Raw genomic sequence first — 19,096 nt, 5'->3', positions numbered from 1 at the left:
TTCTATTACTAGAAAAAAAGTAACATAATTAAAAAGACTGTTATTCATTCTTTTGATGTAATTGAGTTTTAGATTTTGCCATTTTGTTAGGGACTGCCTGTCTTAAAAATATCTGCAAGCTTCAGTTTATTTGTGATTTTACTTTATCTTTTATAACAACTTTAAAGATTCTGGAGTCAAAAGGAAGATTAAAGTTATAGTAGACTTAATTGCTGTGAATAGCAGAAAAAGTACAACATTATCATTAGAAATAGCCTGTGGATGTGTGCGATAAGTGTACTGCTGAAATTAATAGATACTCACGAATACTTCCTAAAGTTCTTGGAACCATTGCTGAAACAAAAATATTTACCTAAGTATCATCAACATGTTACTTCACAATACAACCTTATAATTTTATTGTATTTACTGTCGTCTGATTGGTTAAAATTATTAGTTTTATTTTCAATGTTGTCAATTTTGATGCCGACACGCCTACTATGACGTTGTGTATTCATACGCCAACATGTGTGTACGTTGTTATCGTAAAGATAAATAATATAAAAAGTTCGTTGAGCCTTATTTTTGATAGAAATTTATTTATAATGGCAATAATTTATTTTGATTTTATTGAACCATAAAACTATTTTTTGACTCTTCACATTTAACATAATCCGCTTCGCGACTTCATACTTTACAGATTACCTGAGGTCACCTTCATTAAACCAGACTTACACTTTACAGATTACCTGAGGTCACCTTCATTCAATCAGACTTCATACATTACAGATTACCTGAGGTCACCTTCATTCAATCAGACTTCATACATTACAGATTACCTGAGGTCACCTTCATTTAATCAGACTTCATGCATTACAGATTACCTGAGGTCACCTTCATTTAATCAAACTTCATACATTACAGATTACCTGAGGTCACCTTCATTCAATCAGACTTCATACATTACAGATTACCTGAGGTCACCTTCATTTAATCAGACTTCATGCATTACAGATTACCTGAGGTCACCTTCATTTAATCAAACTTCATACATTACAGATTACCTGAGGTCACCTTCATTCAATCAGACTTCATACATTACAGATTACCTGAGGTCACCTTCATTCAATCAGTCTTCATACTTTACAGATTACCTGAGGTCACCTTCATTCAATCAGACTTCATACATTACAGATTACCTGAGGTCACCTTCATTAAACCAAACTAACACTTTACAGATTACCTGAGGTCACCTTCATTAAATCAGACTCCATACATTACAGATAACCTGAGGTCAACTTCATTTAATCAAACTTCATAAATTACAGATTACCTGAGGTCACCTTCATACAATCAGAATTCATACATTACAGATTACTTGAGGTCACCTTCATTCTACCAGACTTACACTTTACAGATTATCTGAGGTCACCTTCATTAAATCAGACTTCATAAATTACAGATTACCTAAGGTCACTTTCATTCAATCAAACTTCATACATTACAGATTACCTGAGGTCACCTTCATTAAACCAGACTTCATACATTACAGATTACTTGAGGTCACCTTCATTCAACCAGACTTCATACATTACAGATTACCTGAGGTCACCTTCATTCAATCAGACTTCATACATTACAGATTACCTGAGGTCACCTTCATTTAATCAAACTTCATACATTACAGATTACCTGAGGTCACATTCATTCAATCAGACTTCATACATTACAGATTACCTGAAGTCACCTTCATTAAACCAGACTTACACTTTACAGATTACCTGAGGTCACCTTCATTCAATCAGACTTCATACATTACAGATTACCTGAGGTCACCTTCATTAAATCAGACTTCATACATTACAGATTACCTGAGGATATCTTCATTAAACCAGACTTCATACATTACAGATTACCTGAGGTCACCTTCATTCAATCAGACTTCATACATTACAGATTACCTGAGGTCACCTTCATTAAACCAGACTTCATACATTACAGATTACTTGAGGTCACCTTCATTCAACCAGACTTCATACATTACAGATTACCTGAGGTCACCTTCATTCAATCAGACTTCATACATTACAGATTACCTGAGGTCACCTTCATACAATCAGAATTCATACATTACAGATTACTTGAGGTCACCTTCATTCAACCAGACTTCATACATTACAGATTACCTGAGGTCACCTTCATTAAATCAGACTTCATACATTACAGATTACCTGAGGATATCTTCATTAAACCAGTCTTCATACATTACAGATTACCTGAGGTCACCTTCATTAAATCAGACTTCATACATTACAGATTACCTGAGGATATCTTCATTAAACCAGACTTCATACATTACAGATTACCTGAGGTCACCTTTATTAAACCAGACTTACACTTTACAGATTACCTGAGGTCACCTTCATTCAATCAGACTTCATACATTACAGATTACCTGAGGTCACCTTCATTTAATCAAACTTCATACATTACAGATTACCTGAGGTCACCTTCATTCAATCAGACTTCATACATTACAGATTACCTGAGGTCACCTTCATTCAATCAGACTTCATACATTACAGATTACCTGAGGTCACCTTCATTTAATCAAACTTCATACATTACAGATTACCTGAGGTCAACTTCACTTAATCAAACTTCATACATTACAGATTACCTGAGGTCACCTTCATACAATCAGAATTCATACATTACAGATTACTTGAGGTCACCTTCATTCAACCAGACTTCATACATTACAGATTACCTGAGGTCACCTTCATTAAATCAGACTTCATACATTACAGATTACCTGAGGATATCTTCATTAAACCAGACTTCATACATTACAGATTACCTGAGGTCACCTTCATTAAATCAGACTTCATACATTACAGATTACCTGAGGATATCTTCATTAAACCAGACTTCATACATTACAGATTACCTGAGGTCACCTTTATTAAACCAGACTTACACTTTACAGATTACCTGAGGTCACCTTCATTCAATCAGACTTCATACATTACAGATTACCTGAGGTCACCTTCATTTAATCAAACTTCATACATTACAGATTACCTGAGGTCACCTTCATTCAATCAGACTTCATACATTACAGATTACCTGAGGTCACCTTCATTTAATAAAACTTCATACATTACAGATTACCTGAGGTCAACTTCATTTAATCAAACTTCATACATTACAGATTACCTGAGGTCACCTTCATACAATCAGAATTCATACATTACAGATTACTTGAGGTCACCTTCATTCAACCAGAATTCATACATTACAGATTACCTGAGGTCACCTTAATTAAATCAGACTTCATACATTACAGATTACCTGAGGATATCTTCATTAAACCAGACTTCATACATTACAGATTACCTGAGGTCACCTTCATTAAATCAGACTTCATACATTACAGATTACCTGAGGATATCTTCATTAAACCAGACTTCATACATTACAGATTACCTGAGGTCACCTTCATTTAATCAAACTTCATACATTACAGATTACCTGAGGTCACCTTCATTCAATCAGACTTCATACATTACAGATTACCTGAGGTCACCTTCATTTAATAAAACTTCATACATTACAGATTACCTGAGGTCAACTTCATTTAATCAAACTTCATACATTACAGATTACCTGAGGTCACCTTCATACAATCAGAATTCATACATTACAGATTACTTGAGGTCACCTTCATTCAACCAGACTTCATACATTACAGATTACCTGAGGTCACCTTCATTAAATCAGACTTCATACATTACAGATTACCTGAGGTCACCTTCATACAATCAGAATTCATACATTACAGATTACTTGAGGTAACCTTCATTCAACCAGACTTCATACATTACAGATTACCTGAGGTCACCTTCATTAAATCAGACTTCATACATTACAGATTACCTGAGGATATCTTCATTAAACCAGTCTTCATACATTACAGATTACCTGAGGTCACCTTCATTAAATCAGACTTCATACATTACAGATTACCTGAGGATATCTTCATTAAACCAGACTTCATACATTACAGATTACCTGAGGTCACCTTTATTAAACCAGACTTACACTTTACAGATTACCTAAGGTCACCTTCATTCAATCAGACTTCATACATTACAGATTACCTGAGGTCACCTTCATTTAATCAAACTTCATACATTACAGATTACCTGAGGTCACCTTCATTCAATCAGACTTCATACATTACAGATTACCTGAGGTCACCTTCATTCAATCAGACTTCATACATTACGGATTACCTGAGGTCACCTTCATTTAATCAAACTTCATACATTACAGATTACCTGAGGTCAACTTCACTTAATCAAACTTCATACATTACAGATTACCTGAGGTCACCTTCATACAATCAGAATTCATACATTACAGATTACTTGAGGTCACCTTCATTCAACCAGACTTCATACATTACAGATTACCTGAGGTCACCTTCATTAAATCAGACTTCATACATTACAGATTACCTGAGGATATCTTCATTAAACCAGACTTCATACATTACAGATTACCTGAGGTCACCTTCATTAAATCAGACTTCATACATTACAGATTACCTGAGGATATCTTCATTAAACCAGACTTCATACATTACAGATTACCTGAGGTCACCTTTATTAAACCAGACTTACACTTTACAGATTACCTGAGGTCACCTTCATTCAATCAGACTTCATACATTACAGATTACCTGAGGTCACCTTCATTTAATCAAACTTCATACATTACAGATTACCTGAGGTCACCTTCATTCAATCAGACTTCATACATTACAGATTACCTGAGGTCACCTTCATTTAATAAAACTTCATACATTACAGATTACCTGAGGTCAACTTCATTTAATCAAACTTCATACATTACAGATTACCTGAGGTCACCTTCATACAATCAGAATTCATACATTACAGATTACTTGAGGTCACCTTCATTCAACCAGAATTCATACATTACAGATTACCTGAGGTCACCTTCATTAAATCAGACTTCATACATTACAGATTACCTGAGGATATCTTCATTAAACCAGACTTCATACATTACAGATTACCTGAGGTCACCTTCATTAAATCAGACTTCATACATTACAGATTACCTGAGGATATCTTCATTAAACCAGACTTCATACATTACAGATTACCTGAGGTCACCTTAATTTAATCAAACTTCATACATTACAGATTACCTGAGGTCACCTTCATTCAATCAGACTTCATACATTACAGATTACCTGAGGTCACCTTCATTTAATAAAACTTCATACATTACAGATTACCTGAGGTCAACTTCATTTAATCAAACTTCATACATTACAGATTACCTGAGGTCACCTTCATACAATCAGAATTCATACATTACAGATTACTTGAGGTCACCTTCATTCAACCAGACTTCATACATTACAGATTACCTGAGGTCACCTTCATTCAATCAGACTTCATACATTACAGATTACCTGAGGATATCTTCATTAAACCAGACTTCATACATTACAGATTACCTGAGGTCACCTTTATTAAACCAGACTTACACTTTACAGATTACCTGAGGTCACCTTCATTCAATCAGACTTCATACATTACAGATTACCTGAGGTCACCTTCATTTAATCAAACTTCATACATTACAGATTACATGAGGTCACCTTCATTCAATCAGACTTCATACATTACAGATTACCTGAGGTCACCTTCATTAAACCAGACTTCATACATTACAGATTACTTGACGTCACCTTCATTCAATCAGACTTCATACATTACAGATTACCTGAGGTCACCTTCCTTAAACCAGACTTCATACATTACAGATTACTTGAGGTCACCTTCATTCAACCAGACTTCATACATTACAGATTACCTGAGGATATCTTCATTAAACCAGACTTCATACATTACAGATTACCTGAGGTCACCTTTATTAAACCAGACTTACACTTTACAGATTACCTGAGGTCACCTTCATTCAATCAGACTTCATACATTACAGATTACCTGAGGTCACCTTCATTTAATCAAACTTCACACATTACAGATTACATGAGGTCACCTTCATTCAATCAGACTTCATACATTACAGATTACCTGAGGTCACCTTCATTCAACCAGACTTCATACATTACAGATTACCTGAGGTCACCTTCATTTAATCAAACTTCATACATTACAGATTACCTGAGGTCACCTTCATTCAATCAGACTTCATACATTACAGATTACCTAAGGTCACTTTCATTCAATCAGACTTCATACATTACAGATTACCTGAGGTCACCTTCATTAAACCAGACTTCACACATTACAGATTACTTGAGGTCACCTTCATTCAATCAGACTTCATACATTACAGATTACCTGAGGTCACCTTCCTTAAACCAGACTTCATACATTACAGAATATTTGAGGTCATCTTCATTCAACCAGACTTCATACATTACAGATTACCTGAGGTCACCTTCATACAATCAGAATTCATACATTACAGATTACTTGAGGTCACCTTCATTCAACCAGACTTCATAAATTACAGATTACCTAAGGTCACTTTCATTCAATCAGACTTCATACATTACAGATTACCTGAGGTCACCTTCATTAAACCAGACTTCATACATTACAGATTACCTGAGGATATCTTCATTAAACCAGACTTCATACATTACATATTACCTGAGGTCACCTTTATTAAACCAGTCTGCCAACAGCGACCTGCTGAGCTCACTTTTATCAAAACAGTCTTCATAGAAGATTACCTAAGGTCATTTTTATAAAACGAATATCAATACACTATAGATTACCTGTGGACTTTATTCAACCAGTTTTCATTCACAACAGATTTCAAAAGGGCTTTATTTTAGTAGTTTTCATACACTACAGATTATCTGAGGTTACCCTTATTAACCTGTCTTCATATACAGATGATTTTTACATGAGGTCAATTTTATTAAACATATCTCAATACAGCTAAAGATTAAGTGAGGACTTTATTAAACCAGTTTTCATTCACAGCAGATATCAATCGACCTTTATTTAACAAGTTTTCATACACAACAGATTACCTGAGGTCCTCCTTATTAAACCACTCTACATATACAGACAATTTGTAACTGAGGTCACCTTTATAAAACATATCTCAATACAATACAGATTACTGGAGGAATTGACTCAACTATTTTCATTCATAGCAGATAACATGATTAAACATTTATTCAACCAGTCTTCTTAACAGATTAGCGGAGGTCAGCTTTAAAAAACAATCCTCAATACACTACTGACTAACTGCTGACTTATTCAACCAGTTTTTATTCACAACAGATTACCTGATTCACATTCATTCAACCAGTATCAATACACTACTGATTACCTGAGATTATCTCTATTCAACCAAGATTCATACACAGCAGATTATTTGAGGTCACTTTTATGAGAACAAAATGTTTGATAATGCATTGTTTGCCTGTGCAGTTTTTATGTACTGATCTGTGTTGTTGTGCATATTAATTCTTATTCTGTAGTTATTATTTCTTCAGTGTTAACTTGTATTCTAATCATAATGTCATTTTAATAAATTTATTGTTTGCAAAAGTTTGAATTATTCTCAAACAGAGGATATTCGTATCACCGCATCATAACATTAGCCGTATTCGGCACAACATTTTGGAATTTTGGCCATTACCTGATCGTCACTGATGAAGCTTTTGTCGACAACATTGTTATCCAAAGAACCCTGATACCCGCGAAACACGCGTCTTGTCTATTAAATTAATACCCGAACTTTTCATAACTATTTGCTTGTCATAATGTTCTATTGTATTGTTTATTTATATGTTTCCCTGTATTGTATCGTCTTCCAAATATTTGTATTGTAGTCCTGTCATGTAATGTTGTCAATTAAGTGCTATATTTGACATTGCCTAAAAACGGGAATTTTGGCTTTCAAAACAACCAGGTTTTAACAACTGTTTTTAAATGCCTTGTACCAAGTAGGGAAGGTGCTTATTGTTATCTTACAGTTTGTTCCTCTGAGTGTTGTTAAATCAGAGTGAAAGATATGTATATGGAATTAATGATCTACACACTAACCTAAATCCACTGTGCCTTCTTCTTTCTGAAAAGATAATAAAGCATAAAAACTAATAATTCAATGTTGTATTTTGATATGAAAGAAGACATCATAATAAAAAGAAATTCACGTTTTGTATTTGACAAACTATACAAACTAAACTACAAAGTGAGCGGGTTAATTTTCAAACATTAAAATTTGTATATTTAAGATTGTCAGGACAACAAAGCATGATTTTGTTTCCTTGTGAAAGTCTAAGAAGTCACATGAGTTACTATTCAAACCTTGTCTGTTTTCTTGGTTTCTTTCTTGGCTGTTTCTTGTCCTAAAAGTAGAAAATTATACACTATTGTCATTTCACAACATGCTTTTTTATGTGTACAATTAACTCCACAATGAAACCATATTATAAAATATAGAGCTACTTTTTTATGGTGTAGTAAGATTTTCGTACTAGTGATAATTTGTACATAGTGATATTCTTTATATCTGACCTTTAATGCATGTGATTCCTATTGAAAACTGATAAGACAAACATAAAATATCAACCAAATTAACTGTATCAGAATAACTTCAAGGAGATTATTCACACACTTACTTCGAGTTTTTTCTTCTTTTCCTTCATCTTTCTGAAACAAAAATCATCCACATTATGAGAAATCATTACTGTGATGTGTTAACAAAGTTTTTGTTTTTATCATTTTACTTTTAAAATCAAGTAACCCTAAGAGAATTTTTTTTTTAAATGAGATATAGTTTTCTTAAATTATAAATGTATTTGAATCATGTTATTAAACCCATCTATATTACATTGTTCTCATTGTCAAATAAGGATGACAACATAAGATGAATACCTGGTTTGTCTTCTTTTTTTCCTTTTCTGTGGTAACTTGTCCTACAAACAGTAAAATGATACATATAGTATTTAAGGGGTAGGTGTTATATGCAGAAGACCACCATAACTTTATTAAACTAAATGAAACTATATGAAAATACAAAAACTTCTTCTTGCTAAACATGTATTGCATCAACTGTTATTCACAACTCATGGTGAATGATTTTGTATCTATTTCAAATATTCAAATTATAATAGCTTTCCTTACAATTTGAATTCAATGTTTTCCAAGCACAGAGTCCCCATAGAAATTAGCACAAAAAGGTTAAACTTAACCTAATACTATTTTGATATTAGTATTTTGTGTTAGAAACAGGGTAAACCGCGGGATATTGATAGAAGATAATGAGTGATTTAGTTTCATCTGGAAATGCTTTAAAAGCATGTATGAAATTGCAGCATGGACTACCGGATAGTGTATAATATGAAAATCTTCAGTAGATCCGAGTCAATACTTTGTATATGGAATTAATGACCTATACACTAACCTAAATCATCTGTGTCTTCTTCTTTCTGAAATAATAAGAAAGTATAAAAACTAATAATTCAATTTTGTAATTTGACACGAAAGAAGACAGCATAACAAAAAGAAATTCAAGTTTTGTATTTGACAAACTATACAAACCTAACTTACACAGTGAGCGGGTTTATTTTCAAACATTAAAATTTGTATATTTAAGATTGTCAGGACAACAAAGCATGATTTTGTTTCCTTGTGAAAGTCTAAGAAGTCACATGAGTTACTATTCAAACCTTGTCTGTTTTCTTGGTTTCTTTCTTGGCTGTTTCTTGTCCTAAAAGTAGAAAATTATACACTATTGTCATTTTACAACATGGATTTTTATGTGTACAACTCAATAATGAAACCATATTATAAGATATAGAGCTACTTCTATATGGTGTAGTAAGATTTTCGTACTAGTGATAATTTGTACATAGTGACATCCTTTGTATCTGACCATTAATGCATGTGATTCCTATTGAAAACTGTTAAGACGAACATGAAATATCAACCAAATTAACTGTATCGGAATAACTTCAAGGAGATTATTCACACACTTACTTCGAGTTTCTTCTTCTTTTCCTTCATCTTTCTGAAACAAAAATCATCCACATTAAGAGAAATCATTACTGTGATGTGTTAACAAAGTTTTTGTTTTTATCATTTTTCTTTTAAAATCAAGTAACCCTAAGAGAATTTTTTTTTTCAAAAGAGATATTGTTTTCTAAAATTATAAATGAATTTGAATAACGTTATTAAACCCGGCTATATTACATTGTTCTCATTGTCAAATAAGGATGACAACATAAGATGAATACCTGGTTTGTCTTCTTTTTTTCCTTTTCTGTGGTAACTTGTCCTACAAACAGTAAAATGATACATATAGTATTTAAGGGGTAGGTGTTATATGCAGAAGACCACCATAACTTTATTAAACTAAATGAAACTATATGAAAATACCAGAACTTCTTCTTGCTTAACATGTATTGCATCAACTGTTATTCACAACTCATTGTGAATGATTTAATTTGTATCTATTTCAAATATTCAAATTATAATAGCTTTCCTTACAATTTGAATTCAATGTTTTCCAAGCACAGAGTCCCCATAGAAATTAGCACACAAAGGTTAAACTTAACCTAATACTATTTTAATATTAGTATTTTGTGTTAGAAACAGGGTAAACCGGGGGATATTGATAGAAGATAATGAGTGATTTAGTTTCATCTGGAAATGCTTTAAAAGCAAGTATGAAATAGCAGCATGGACTACCGGATAGTGTTTAATATGAAAATCTTCAGTAGATCCGAGTCAATACTTTGTATATGGAATTAATGACCTATACACTAACCTAAATCTTCTGTGTCTTCTTCTTTCTGAAATAATAAGAAAGTATAAAAACTAATAATGCAATTTTGTAATTTGACACGAAAGAAGACAGCATCACAAAATGAATATTCAAGTTTTGTGTTGACAAAATATACAAACTAAACTACAAAGTTAGATGTTTTTTTTTTCAAACAATAAAATGTTTGTATATAAGTTTGTCATGACAACCTAGCATGAACTTTTTTTTCCTTGTGAAAGTCTCAAAAGTCATATGAGTTACTATTCAAACCTTGTCTGTTATCTTGGAATCTTTCATGGCTTTTCCTAGTCCTAAAAGTAAAAAATTAATACACTATTGTCATTTCACAACATGCTTTTTTATGTGTACAATTAACTCCATAATGAAACCATATTATAAAATATAGAGCTACTTTTTTATGGTGTAGTAAGATTTTCGTACTAGTGATAATTTGTACATAGTGATATTCTTTATATCTGACCTTTAATGCATGTGATTCCTATTGAAAACTGATAAGACAAACATAAAATATCAACCAAATTAACTGTATCAGAATAACTTCAAGGAGATTATTCACACACTTACTTCGAGTTTTTTCTTCTTTTCCTTCATCTTTCTGAAACAAAAATCATCCACATTAAGAGAAATCATTACTGTAATTTGTTAACAAAGTTTTTGTTTTTATCATTTTTCTTTTAAAATCAAGTAACCCTAAGAGAATTTTTTTTTTCAAAAGAGATATTGTTTTCTAAAATTATAAATGAATTTGAATAATGTTATTAAACCTGGCTATATTACATTGTTCTCATTGTCAAATAAGGATGACAACATAAAATGAATACCTGGTTTGTCTTCTTTTTTTCCTTTTCTGTGGTAACTTGTCCTACAAACAGTAAATAATACATATAGTATTTAAGGGGTAGGTGTTATATGCAGAAGACCACCATAACTTTATTAAACTAAATGAAACTAAATGAAAATACAAGAACTTCTTCTTGCTAAACATGTATTGCATCAACTGTTATTCACAACTCATTGTGAATGATTTTGTATCTATTTCAAATATTCAAATTATAATAGCTTTCCTTACAATTTGAATTCAAAGTTTTCCAAGCACAGAGTCCTCATAGAAATTAGAAAACAAAGGTTTAACTTAACTTAATATTATTTTGATATTAATATTTTGTGTTAGAAACAGGGTAAACAGGGTGATATTGATAGAAAATAATAATTGATTTAGTTTCATCTGGAAATGCTTCTAAAGCATGTATGAAATAGCAGCATAGACTACCGGATAGTGTATAATATGAAAATCTACGGTACATCTGAGTCAATACTTTGTATATGGAATAAATGACCTATCCACTAACCTAAATCATCTGTGTCTTCTTCTTTCTGAAATAATAAGAAAGTATAAAAACTAATAATTCAATTTTGTAATTTGACACGAAAGAATACAGCATCACAAAAAGAATATTCAAGTTTTGTGTTGACAAACTATACAAACCTAACTTACACAGTGAGCGGGTTTATTTCCAAACATTAAAATTTGTATATTTAAGATTGTCAGGACAACAAAGCATGATTTTGTTGTTTCCTTGCGAAAGTCTAAGAAGTCACATGAGTTACTATTCAAACCTTGTCTGTTTTCTTGGTTTCTTTCTTGGCTGTTCCTTGTCCTAAAAGAAGAAAATTATACACTATTGTCATTTTACAACATGGATTTTTATGTGTACAACTCAATAATGAAACCATATTATAAGATATAGAGCTACTTCTATATGGTGTAGTAAGATTTTCGTACTAGTGACAATTTGTACATAGTGACATCCTTTGTATCTGACCATTAATGCATGTGATTCCTATTGAAAACTGATAAGATGAACATGAAATATCAACCAAATTAACTGTATCGGAATAACTTCAAAAAGATTATTCACACACTTACTTCGAGTTTTTTCTTCTTTTCCTTCATCTTTCTGAAACAAAAATCCATCCACATTAAGAGAAATCATTACTGTGATGTGTTAACAAAGTTTTTTTTAACATTTTACTTTTAAAATTAGGTAACCCTAAGAGAAGTTTTTTTTTAAAAGAGATATAGTTTTCTTAAATTATAAATGTATTTGAATCATGTTATTAAACCCGGCTATATTACATTGTTCTCATTGTCAAATAAGGATGACAACATAAGATTAATACCTGGTTTGTCTTCTTTTTTTCCTTTTCTGTGGTAACTTGTCCTACAAACAGTAAAATGATACATATATTATTTAAGGGGTAGGTGTTATATGCAGAAGACCACCATAACTTTATTAAACTAAATGAAAATATATGAAAATACCAGAACTTCTTCTTGCTAAACATGTATTGCATCAACAGTAAATGTTATTCACAACTCATTGTGAATGATTTTGTATCTATTTCAAATATTCAAATTATAATAGCTTTCCTTACAATTTGAATTCAATGTTTTCCAAGCACAGAGTCACCATAGAAATTAGCACACAAAGATTAAACTTAACTTAATATTATTTTGATATTAGTATTTTGTGTTAGAAACAGGGTAAACCGGGTGATATTGATAGAAGATAATGAGTGATTGAGTCTCATGTGGAAATGCTTTAAAAGCATGTTTGAAATAGCGGCATGGACTACCAGATAGTGTATAATATGAAAATCTTTAGTAGATCCAAGTAAATACTTTATTTACAGAATTAATGATATATACACTAACCTAAATCTTCTGTGTCTTCCTCTTTCTGAAATGATAATAAAGCATAAAAACTATTCATTCAATTTTTTAATTTGACAAGACAAAAGATAGCATAACAAAAAGAAAATGCATATCGAGATAAAAATTGAAAATGGAAAGGAGGAATATGTCAAAGAAACAAGAACCCAATTTAACAAAAGTAGCGATTAAATCCCGCACCCGGAAGTGGTTCTCAGTCGGACACTGTATTATGTACTAGTTTAGTAAAGAAGAAAAAGGATGTAACACATAACTCCGAAACCTATAAATGAACTTAATTTTAATAACACACAAGACTGACAAAGCGAGAACGTACCGACTTGGGAAAGGCGAAGAAATGAAGCAGAGTTAAACGTGTTTTGCATGAATTCACAAAGGACTTCTAGCACTAGCAGTGAGCATTACATTTCTTTTTATTGAAGTTGACTACAATAGTACTTATTGTGTATTCAAATGAGATCAGCATATTATGTGCAATATTGTTAATAAACTCTGCTATTTATGTTTTCTTTCTTTTTATCAATATAAGATATACCTTGTTTGTACCCTTGCAAACTGTTTTGGTGGCCACCTGTCCTACAAAGAGGAAAATGAAACAATTTATAAGTTTTAGTGGCATAAGTTGTCAAAATATTAGACTGAAAGAATATATAATGAACATTCTATTCCAAACCAAACTAAACATCTGCGTTTCATAGTATTTTTCATGTTTTTTTACCTTTAAAGTGTTTAGTGAACCAAAACATTATTTATTCTATAACTTAATTTTTACTATCAAACACATACATACCTTGTTGTACCTTCAGAGACTTCCGTGGGGGTTCTACAAATAAGCAAACTCACTTCTGTATATTATAGTGATTTTGATAGAAGAAGATATTAAAGTTCTGCTGAATGATTTTTTCATTGACATTTTGGTTTGATTACAACTTGAAATGAAAAAACATGATATTTGATTTAAAGTATATAAATTTCATAATGCTCTTTACGCATGATTAACTGTCAGATTATCTATATAATTCCAAATCGGATTTGCCACAACACTTCTTTTATGACTTATTTTTTCCAATAGTCTCACTTGCATAGCATATCAAATGTTTATCTTGCTAAAACTTGACCAGAATGAAGGGATGAAAACTGTTCTAAGTACCCAAATCTAAGTACCTAGTTCATATATAGTATGTGTATCCTAATTAGGTGTCGCTGGTTTTTAAGCTATGAAGAAAGTATTGTGGCGTCAAAATGTCCATTGAAGAAGCCTGTGTAGAACCAATTAATGTAACGTTCAAAAACATATGATCTTACCATATTTACAGGAATTAAAACTTATAAATAAAAAAAATATTTAACCATACCTGCATCATCTTCAGCATCAAAAACGTTTATTCTTTTTTTCTCTACTGTATTGCCTGAAAAATTTTTGCTTAAATATTGGTATCATTAATCATATCTAAAAAATCATATTGCTGAATCATTTCATTTACCAGAAATTTGGCATTGTCTTTGATATCAAAGGTTTTGATATTTTAAACATAAATTATGATTTATTATGTCATGTACATGTATGAATGACAAGAAGTTCTTTGGTATTTGGCAAAAAAAAATCTTTACTTGTAAGATTAAAGAAAGTATCTGCTTAGAACCATTGCTTTGTCCAAAAAGCAAAACTAGAAAGTATGTAAGCTATAAAATGAAGGAAGTCAATTTAGCGAAAAAAATGTAATCATAAGTATTGAATGTTTCTTTTTTTAAATTCATAGGGGTGTAAATACGTTGACCAAGTACATTGTGTATGAAGTGCAAACGCTTCATTCTTAAAATGTACGCACGGTTAAATTTACAACCCTGTGAAATTACTAAAAGAAGTATTCAATACTAATAAATACATTTGTAAACATGATTGCTTTAATTTTTAAAAACTTGCATTTACCTGTGCACCTTAATGTAGAAGAATGTGTCAATATAAATGTTATAATTCATTTAGAAAATAGTTCATTGAGGAATAAAGGTAGATTGTATTTAGCCAATTAAAATGACCTATTGAATGAAACATACATCTAATGAAATTATTGGTAAATAATATACATTGAAAGCATTATTATCACTGCAACCATGCACAAAGCTTTTGAAGACTATTAAAGTCATATAAAAAAAAAATTCTAAGTTAATGCATTAAAGCAGAAATTTCAATCAGTAAGACTATTCTTGTTATAGTTCAGATATCAAGTTACAATTTAAAATTGATTAGTGTCCAATTATCATGATTATATGACTTGTTAATTGACCTGGTTATATTTTTTTTGTTCGTACTTTAAATTTGCTCGAATGATTTAATCTTGTGTAGGAAGTCATTACAGTTTGAATAAATTTGATGAAATATAAAAAGAGGGCCAATTGATACCAGAGGGACAGCCAAACTCAAAGATCAAGGTATGGATTAATTGTTAGGTCAACAATGTCAATAAACGGTCTTGAGGACAACATTCGTTTCTCAACAGTTATATTGTTTATATTTTCATGAATGCCATAACACAGTCATATTTTTGTTTTTCAACAGAACATGGTTGTCCTAAATGTTTTGCCTGGAAGTAACATGTTTTAAAGTCATCAATGTCTTCATGCAACATCATTATAAGGGGAAATAATACATTATACAGATGACAGTTTTTCAGTGACATATATAATAGCTGTATAAAAAAAAGAAGCTGGCATTAAATTTAAAATGCCATCGAAACCTTTTTCAGACCCCTTTAATGGTTGGAACATATTCTTGATAACCAATACATTTCATTTTGGTCACTTAATCCTTTGATAATCGGCAAAAATTAGAGACAAAATCTGCTCATACCCATTGCTTTGACTGTAATATTGTATGAAAACTAAGTTCACCAAAATTAATAAAAATTATAGATAACTTAAACACACAAATATGTTTTTCTTTTTATTCAAAATGGATAGTGTAAGCCTCATGTCTTTACAAACTATGTTGATTTGACAATTTCAGACAAAGAATTCCAACGAGAGTAAAATTGGTTATAATATTCATGAGCAATTCGATATTTCCCACACATCAAATATTTGTCAAATACATGTAGTAATGGTCTTAATATGAATGTTAATACATCAAATCGAGTCTACAAAGCAATTAATTATTTAGAAGGTAATCTGGTCTTCATAATGTGTATTCAGTGTTCTAAATTGCAATCTTTGTATAACAAGTAAGTCTGTATTTTTTTTATAAAATTTGCTCAGAACAAATGTAAATAAATGAGGCAGAAATCTTGTCAGCAGGTCATAATCTATTTGAATAAAACCAATAATGTGCACACATTCGTGAATAGAGGATTACCCAGAAGAAAGAGAATAACACAGATTCATTCAAAAGTACAGTTATAAATTATATTTATAGAAATTAAAAGATAAGATATTAGATATTAGAAGTGCATACCAGATATATTTTAGAATAGAAAAAAATACATTACCCTAAAGCTGTAGGGAAGAAATAATTATTTATTAAGTTTGACCAATAATAAGTTAAATGTCCAGACTGAAGTCCTTCTAACTGTATTTGTTAAGGTGACCTTAGTTTACTTGAGCTAAATGTGTTATATATGTTTTTTGGGTGACCTTAGGTACTCCTGTAATTAAAGAATAGTAAAATCTATGCTAGGTAATGTCTAATTCTGTATCTACTAATTATAAAATGTACGGCTTCTGAAACATGATGGACTTTGCATTGTGCATGTCATGAATTGGTTTTTGTTAACTGAGCCCATTTGAAATGATTTAGTTGTACATGTTGAATTATGTGTTTTTGTGTGACCTCATTTCTATGCTGTTTTAAGTAATTTCTAAATTCAAATACACGGGTTATATTTGTCAACTTTGTTTGGTGATATAATGTACCCATGTAAAGAAGTAATAGTAGTTAAAATTCTAAGGTTTACGATTATAATGTGATAACTAATATCTTGTTAATGTAGATCTTCATATCATTGTATTGTATATATCATGTTTTTACTCCTGTTAAATTCATTATAAAAGTTAGTGTTTTGGAAGGGGGACCTCGGATACGTTTGTAATGAAATAACAGTAAAAAATATGCTAGGGTACATAATTATACTGTAACTATCTGGTTTTTTTTCCATTCAAAATGTATGACATCATGAGCATTGCATAGTTTATGTCACGAATGTGTAATGTCACCTGAGTTAACCTGAGATAAATGGATTATACTTGTTTTTCTGGGGTGATCTCAGGTACTCCTAATTTGAAAGGATCATTAACACATTGTTAGGTATATAGTTATGTTGTTATAAACGAATCTCTAAACTAAAGACGAGGCGTTTTTTTTCCGTTTTGATGTTATCTTTACTATGTTCTAACCTGTATCATAAAAAAAATCAAATAAATTTAGGTAAGTATTATAAGTATTAAGGGAATAGTAAATAATGAAATAACGATACTCAATACAAGATATCAGTTATAGCAATTCCAATTTCATTAAAGAACAATTGAATGCTCCTCTGATAACATTTGTTTTTGTTAAACTGATACTCACATCATTTATTGAATATCAGAACATGTGCTATATATGATATTTATAAAGTTTTCAAACGCATAGATTATTGTTATTACTATGATTATATCTATATTTACCCTTTATTGTTTTTGATGTATTTAAATGGCAGCATACAGTGCAGGTAACTTGGATCTTGCAATCCTTGTGGAACGTGCGCATGCACTTACAGCATCTTCGCTGTTGTAAATAAATAATTGAAATTTATATGTATATTTGAACTGCTCAATCACAACAAAGAATTTGTCTCTCTTACATGCTAATTTTGTTTATCTGCATGCGCTATCTAGAACTGGAATATGAAACATGCAAAATCATAAACAAACCCGTCACAATAAATAAATCACAAAGCTGTCAGATGTAAAAACGACATTAACACCTTTTCTTTAAAGGATAAATAAGGCTATTATAATATATTACCAATATAATATCTGGTCTTAAAACTTATACAGCACTATGCATTAGCAATGAAATAACAAAGAGATGGTAATAGGATTTGTAAGTCGGGATGCATTTTTTTGTTTCAATTTAATATAGAGAGTACATATTAAATAATTCATACACGTTGTCTAACATACAAAACAATAGGAGCAGAATTTTTATCTAAGAAAACTAAATACTTACTAGATTAAAAGGTATCTGTATGCACACATAACAAGAAAGGAATGGTTTGGGCTCTGAAAATAATTAAGATAAACATACACTCATCACCGATTAATAAAAACATAACTGCATTATATTATAAGTTCAAATGCTACTTGAACATTTTATATAATACAGCTTTTCGTCAGTTCAACATTACATTGCTTGTACTTACATACATGAAAATGACGAAAGTTTAACCATATACAATTTTGTCATACCACACACAACAGGTTATTTATTGAATTTAATTTACATCATTCAAAAGCAATCAACAT

At 31.0% G+C, this 19,096-nt stretch overlaps 3 protein-coding genes across 3 annotated transcripts in view; all 3 read right to left on the bottom strand.

Annotated features, from left to right (window-relative positions):
- Positions 1-16: 16 nt before the first annotated feature.
- Positions 17-14,459, bottom strand: LOC139495047 (uncharacterized). Its single transcript, XM_071283199.1, has 20 exons — positions 14,388-14,459; positions 14,133-14,173; positions 13,580-13,604; positions 13,045-13,085; positions 12,791-12,821; positions 12,481-12,521; positions 12,213-12,237; positions 11,685-11,725; positions 11,428-11,458; positions 11,113-11,153; positions 10,846-10,870; positions 10,313-10,353; positions 10,056-10,086; positions 9,746-9,786; positions 9,481-9,505; positions 8,952-8,992; positions 8,696-8,726; positions 8,382-8,422; positions 8,118-8,142; positions 17-333 (listed from the first exon to the last, which is right to left on the bottom strand). The coding sequence occupies exons 10-20, from the start codon at positions 11,137-11,139 to the stop codon at positions 245-247; spliced, it is 417 nt and encodes a 138-aa protein (XP_071139300.1). The 5' UTR covers positions 11,140-11,153; positions 11,428-11,458; positions 11,685-11,725; positions 12,213-12,237; positions 12,481-12,521; positions 12,791-12,821; positions 13,045-13,085; positions 13,580-13,604; positions 14,133-14,173; positions 14,388-14,459; the 3' UTR covers positions 17-244.
- On the bottom strand, positions 11,148-16,449 carry LOC139495376 (uncharacterized). Its single transcript, XM_071283683.1, has 11 exons — positions 16,446-16,449; positions 14,953-15,006; positions 14,388-14,420; positions 14,133-14,173; positions 13,580-13,604; positions 13,045-13,085; positions 12,791-12,821; positions 12,481-12,521; positions 12,213-12,237; positions 11,685-11,725; positions 11,148-11,153 (listed from the first exon to the last, which is right to left on the bottom strand). The coding sequence occupies exons 1-11, from the start codon at positions 16,447-16,449 to the stop codon at positions 11,148-11,150; spliced, it is 342 nt and encodes a 113-aa protein (XP_071139784.1).
- Positions 14,953-19,096, bottom strand: part of LOC139495045 (sentrin-specific protease-like) — an 18,292-nt gene continuing 14,148 nt past the window's right edge. The window contains exons 10-12 of the mRNA XM_071283196.1: positions 18,801-18,853; positions 18,257-18,356; positions 14,953-17,086 (exon numbers count right to left, since the gene is read on the bottom strand). Of these exons, the coding sequence (XP_071139297.1) occupies positions 17,076-17,086; positions 18,257-18,356; positions 18,801-18,853 (164 nt within the window). The 3' untranslated portion in view covers positions 14,953-17,075. The remainder of the gene's footprint in view (positions 17,087-18,256; positions 18,357-18,800; positions 18,854-19,096) is intronic.

This window comes from Mytilus edulis, chromosome 11, assembly GCF_963676685.1.
Source record: "Mytilus edulis chromosome 11, xbMytEdul2.2, whole genome shotgun sequence".
NCBI lineage: Eukaryota > Metazoa > Mollusca > Bivalvia > Mytilida > Mytilidae > Mytilus > Mytilus edulis.
The sequence above is the reverse complement of the archived record's forward strand: the minus strand, read 5'-3'. Positions and strand labels throughout refer to the sequence as shown.

Coding starts and splice junctions, on each gene's coding strand:
- LOC139495047 (XM_071283199.1), bottom strand. CDS start 11,139: ATGAAAGATTCCAAGATAACAGACAAG. Junction 10,871..11,112: donor ATTCCAAGATAACAGACAAG/GTTTGAATAGTA, acceptor TTATTATTTCAG/AAAGAAGAAGACACAGAAGA. Junction 9,787..10,055: donor AAAAGAAGAAGAAACTCGAA/GTAAGTGTGTGA, acceptor TTCTACTTTTAG/GACAAGAAACAGCCAAGAAA.
- LOC139495376 (XM_071283683.1), bottom strand. Junction 14,174..14,387: donor GTCTCTGAAGGTACAACAAG/GTATGTATGTGT, acceptor TCCTCTTTGTAG/GACAGGTGGCCACCAAAACA. Junction 13,605..14,132: donor TTTGCAAGGGTACAAACAAG/GTATATCTTATA, acceptor TTATCATTTCAG/AAAGAGGAAGACACAGAAGA.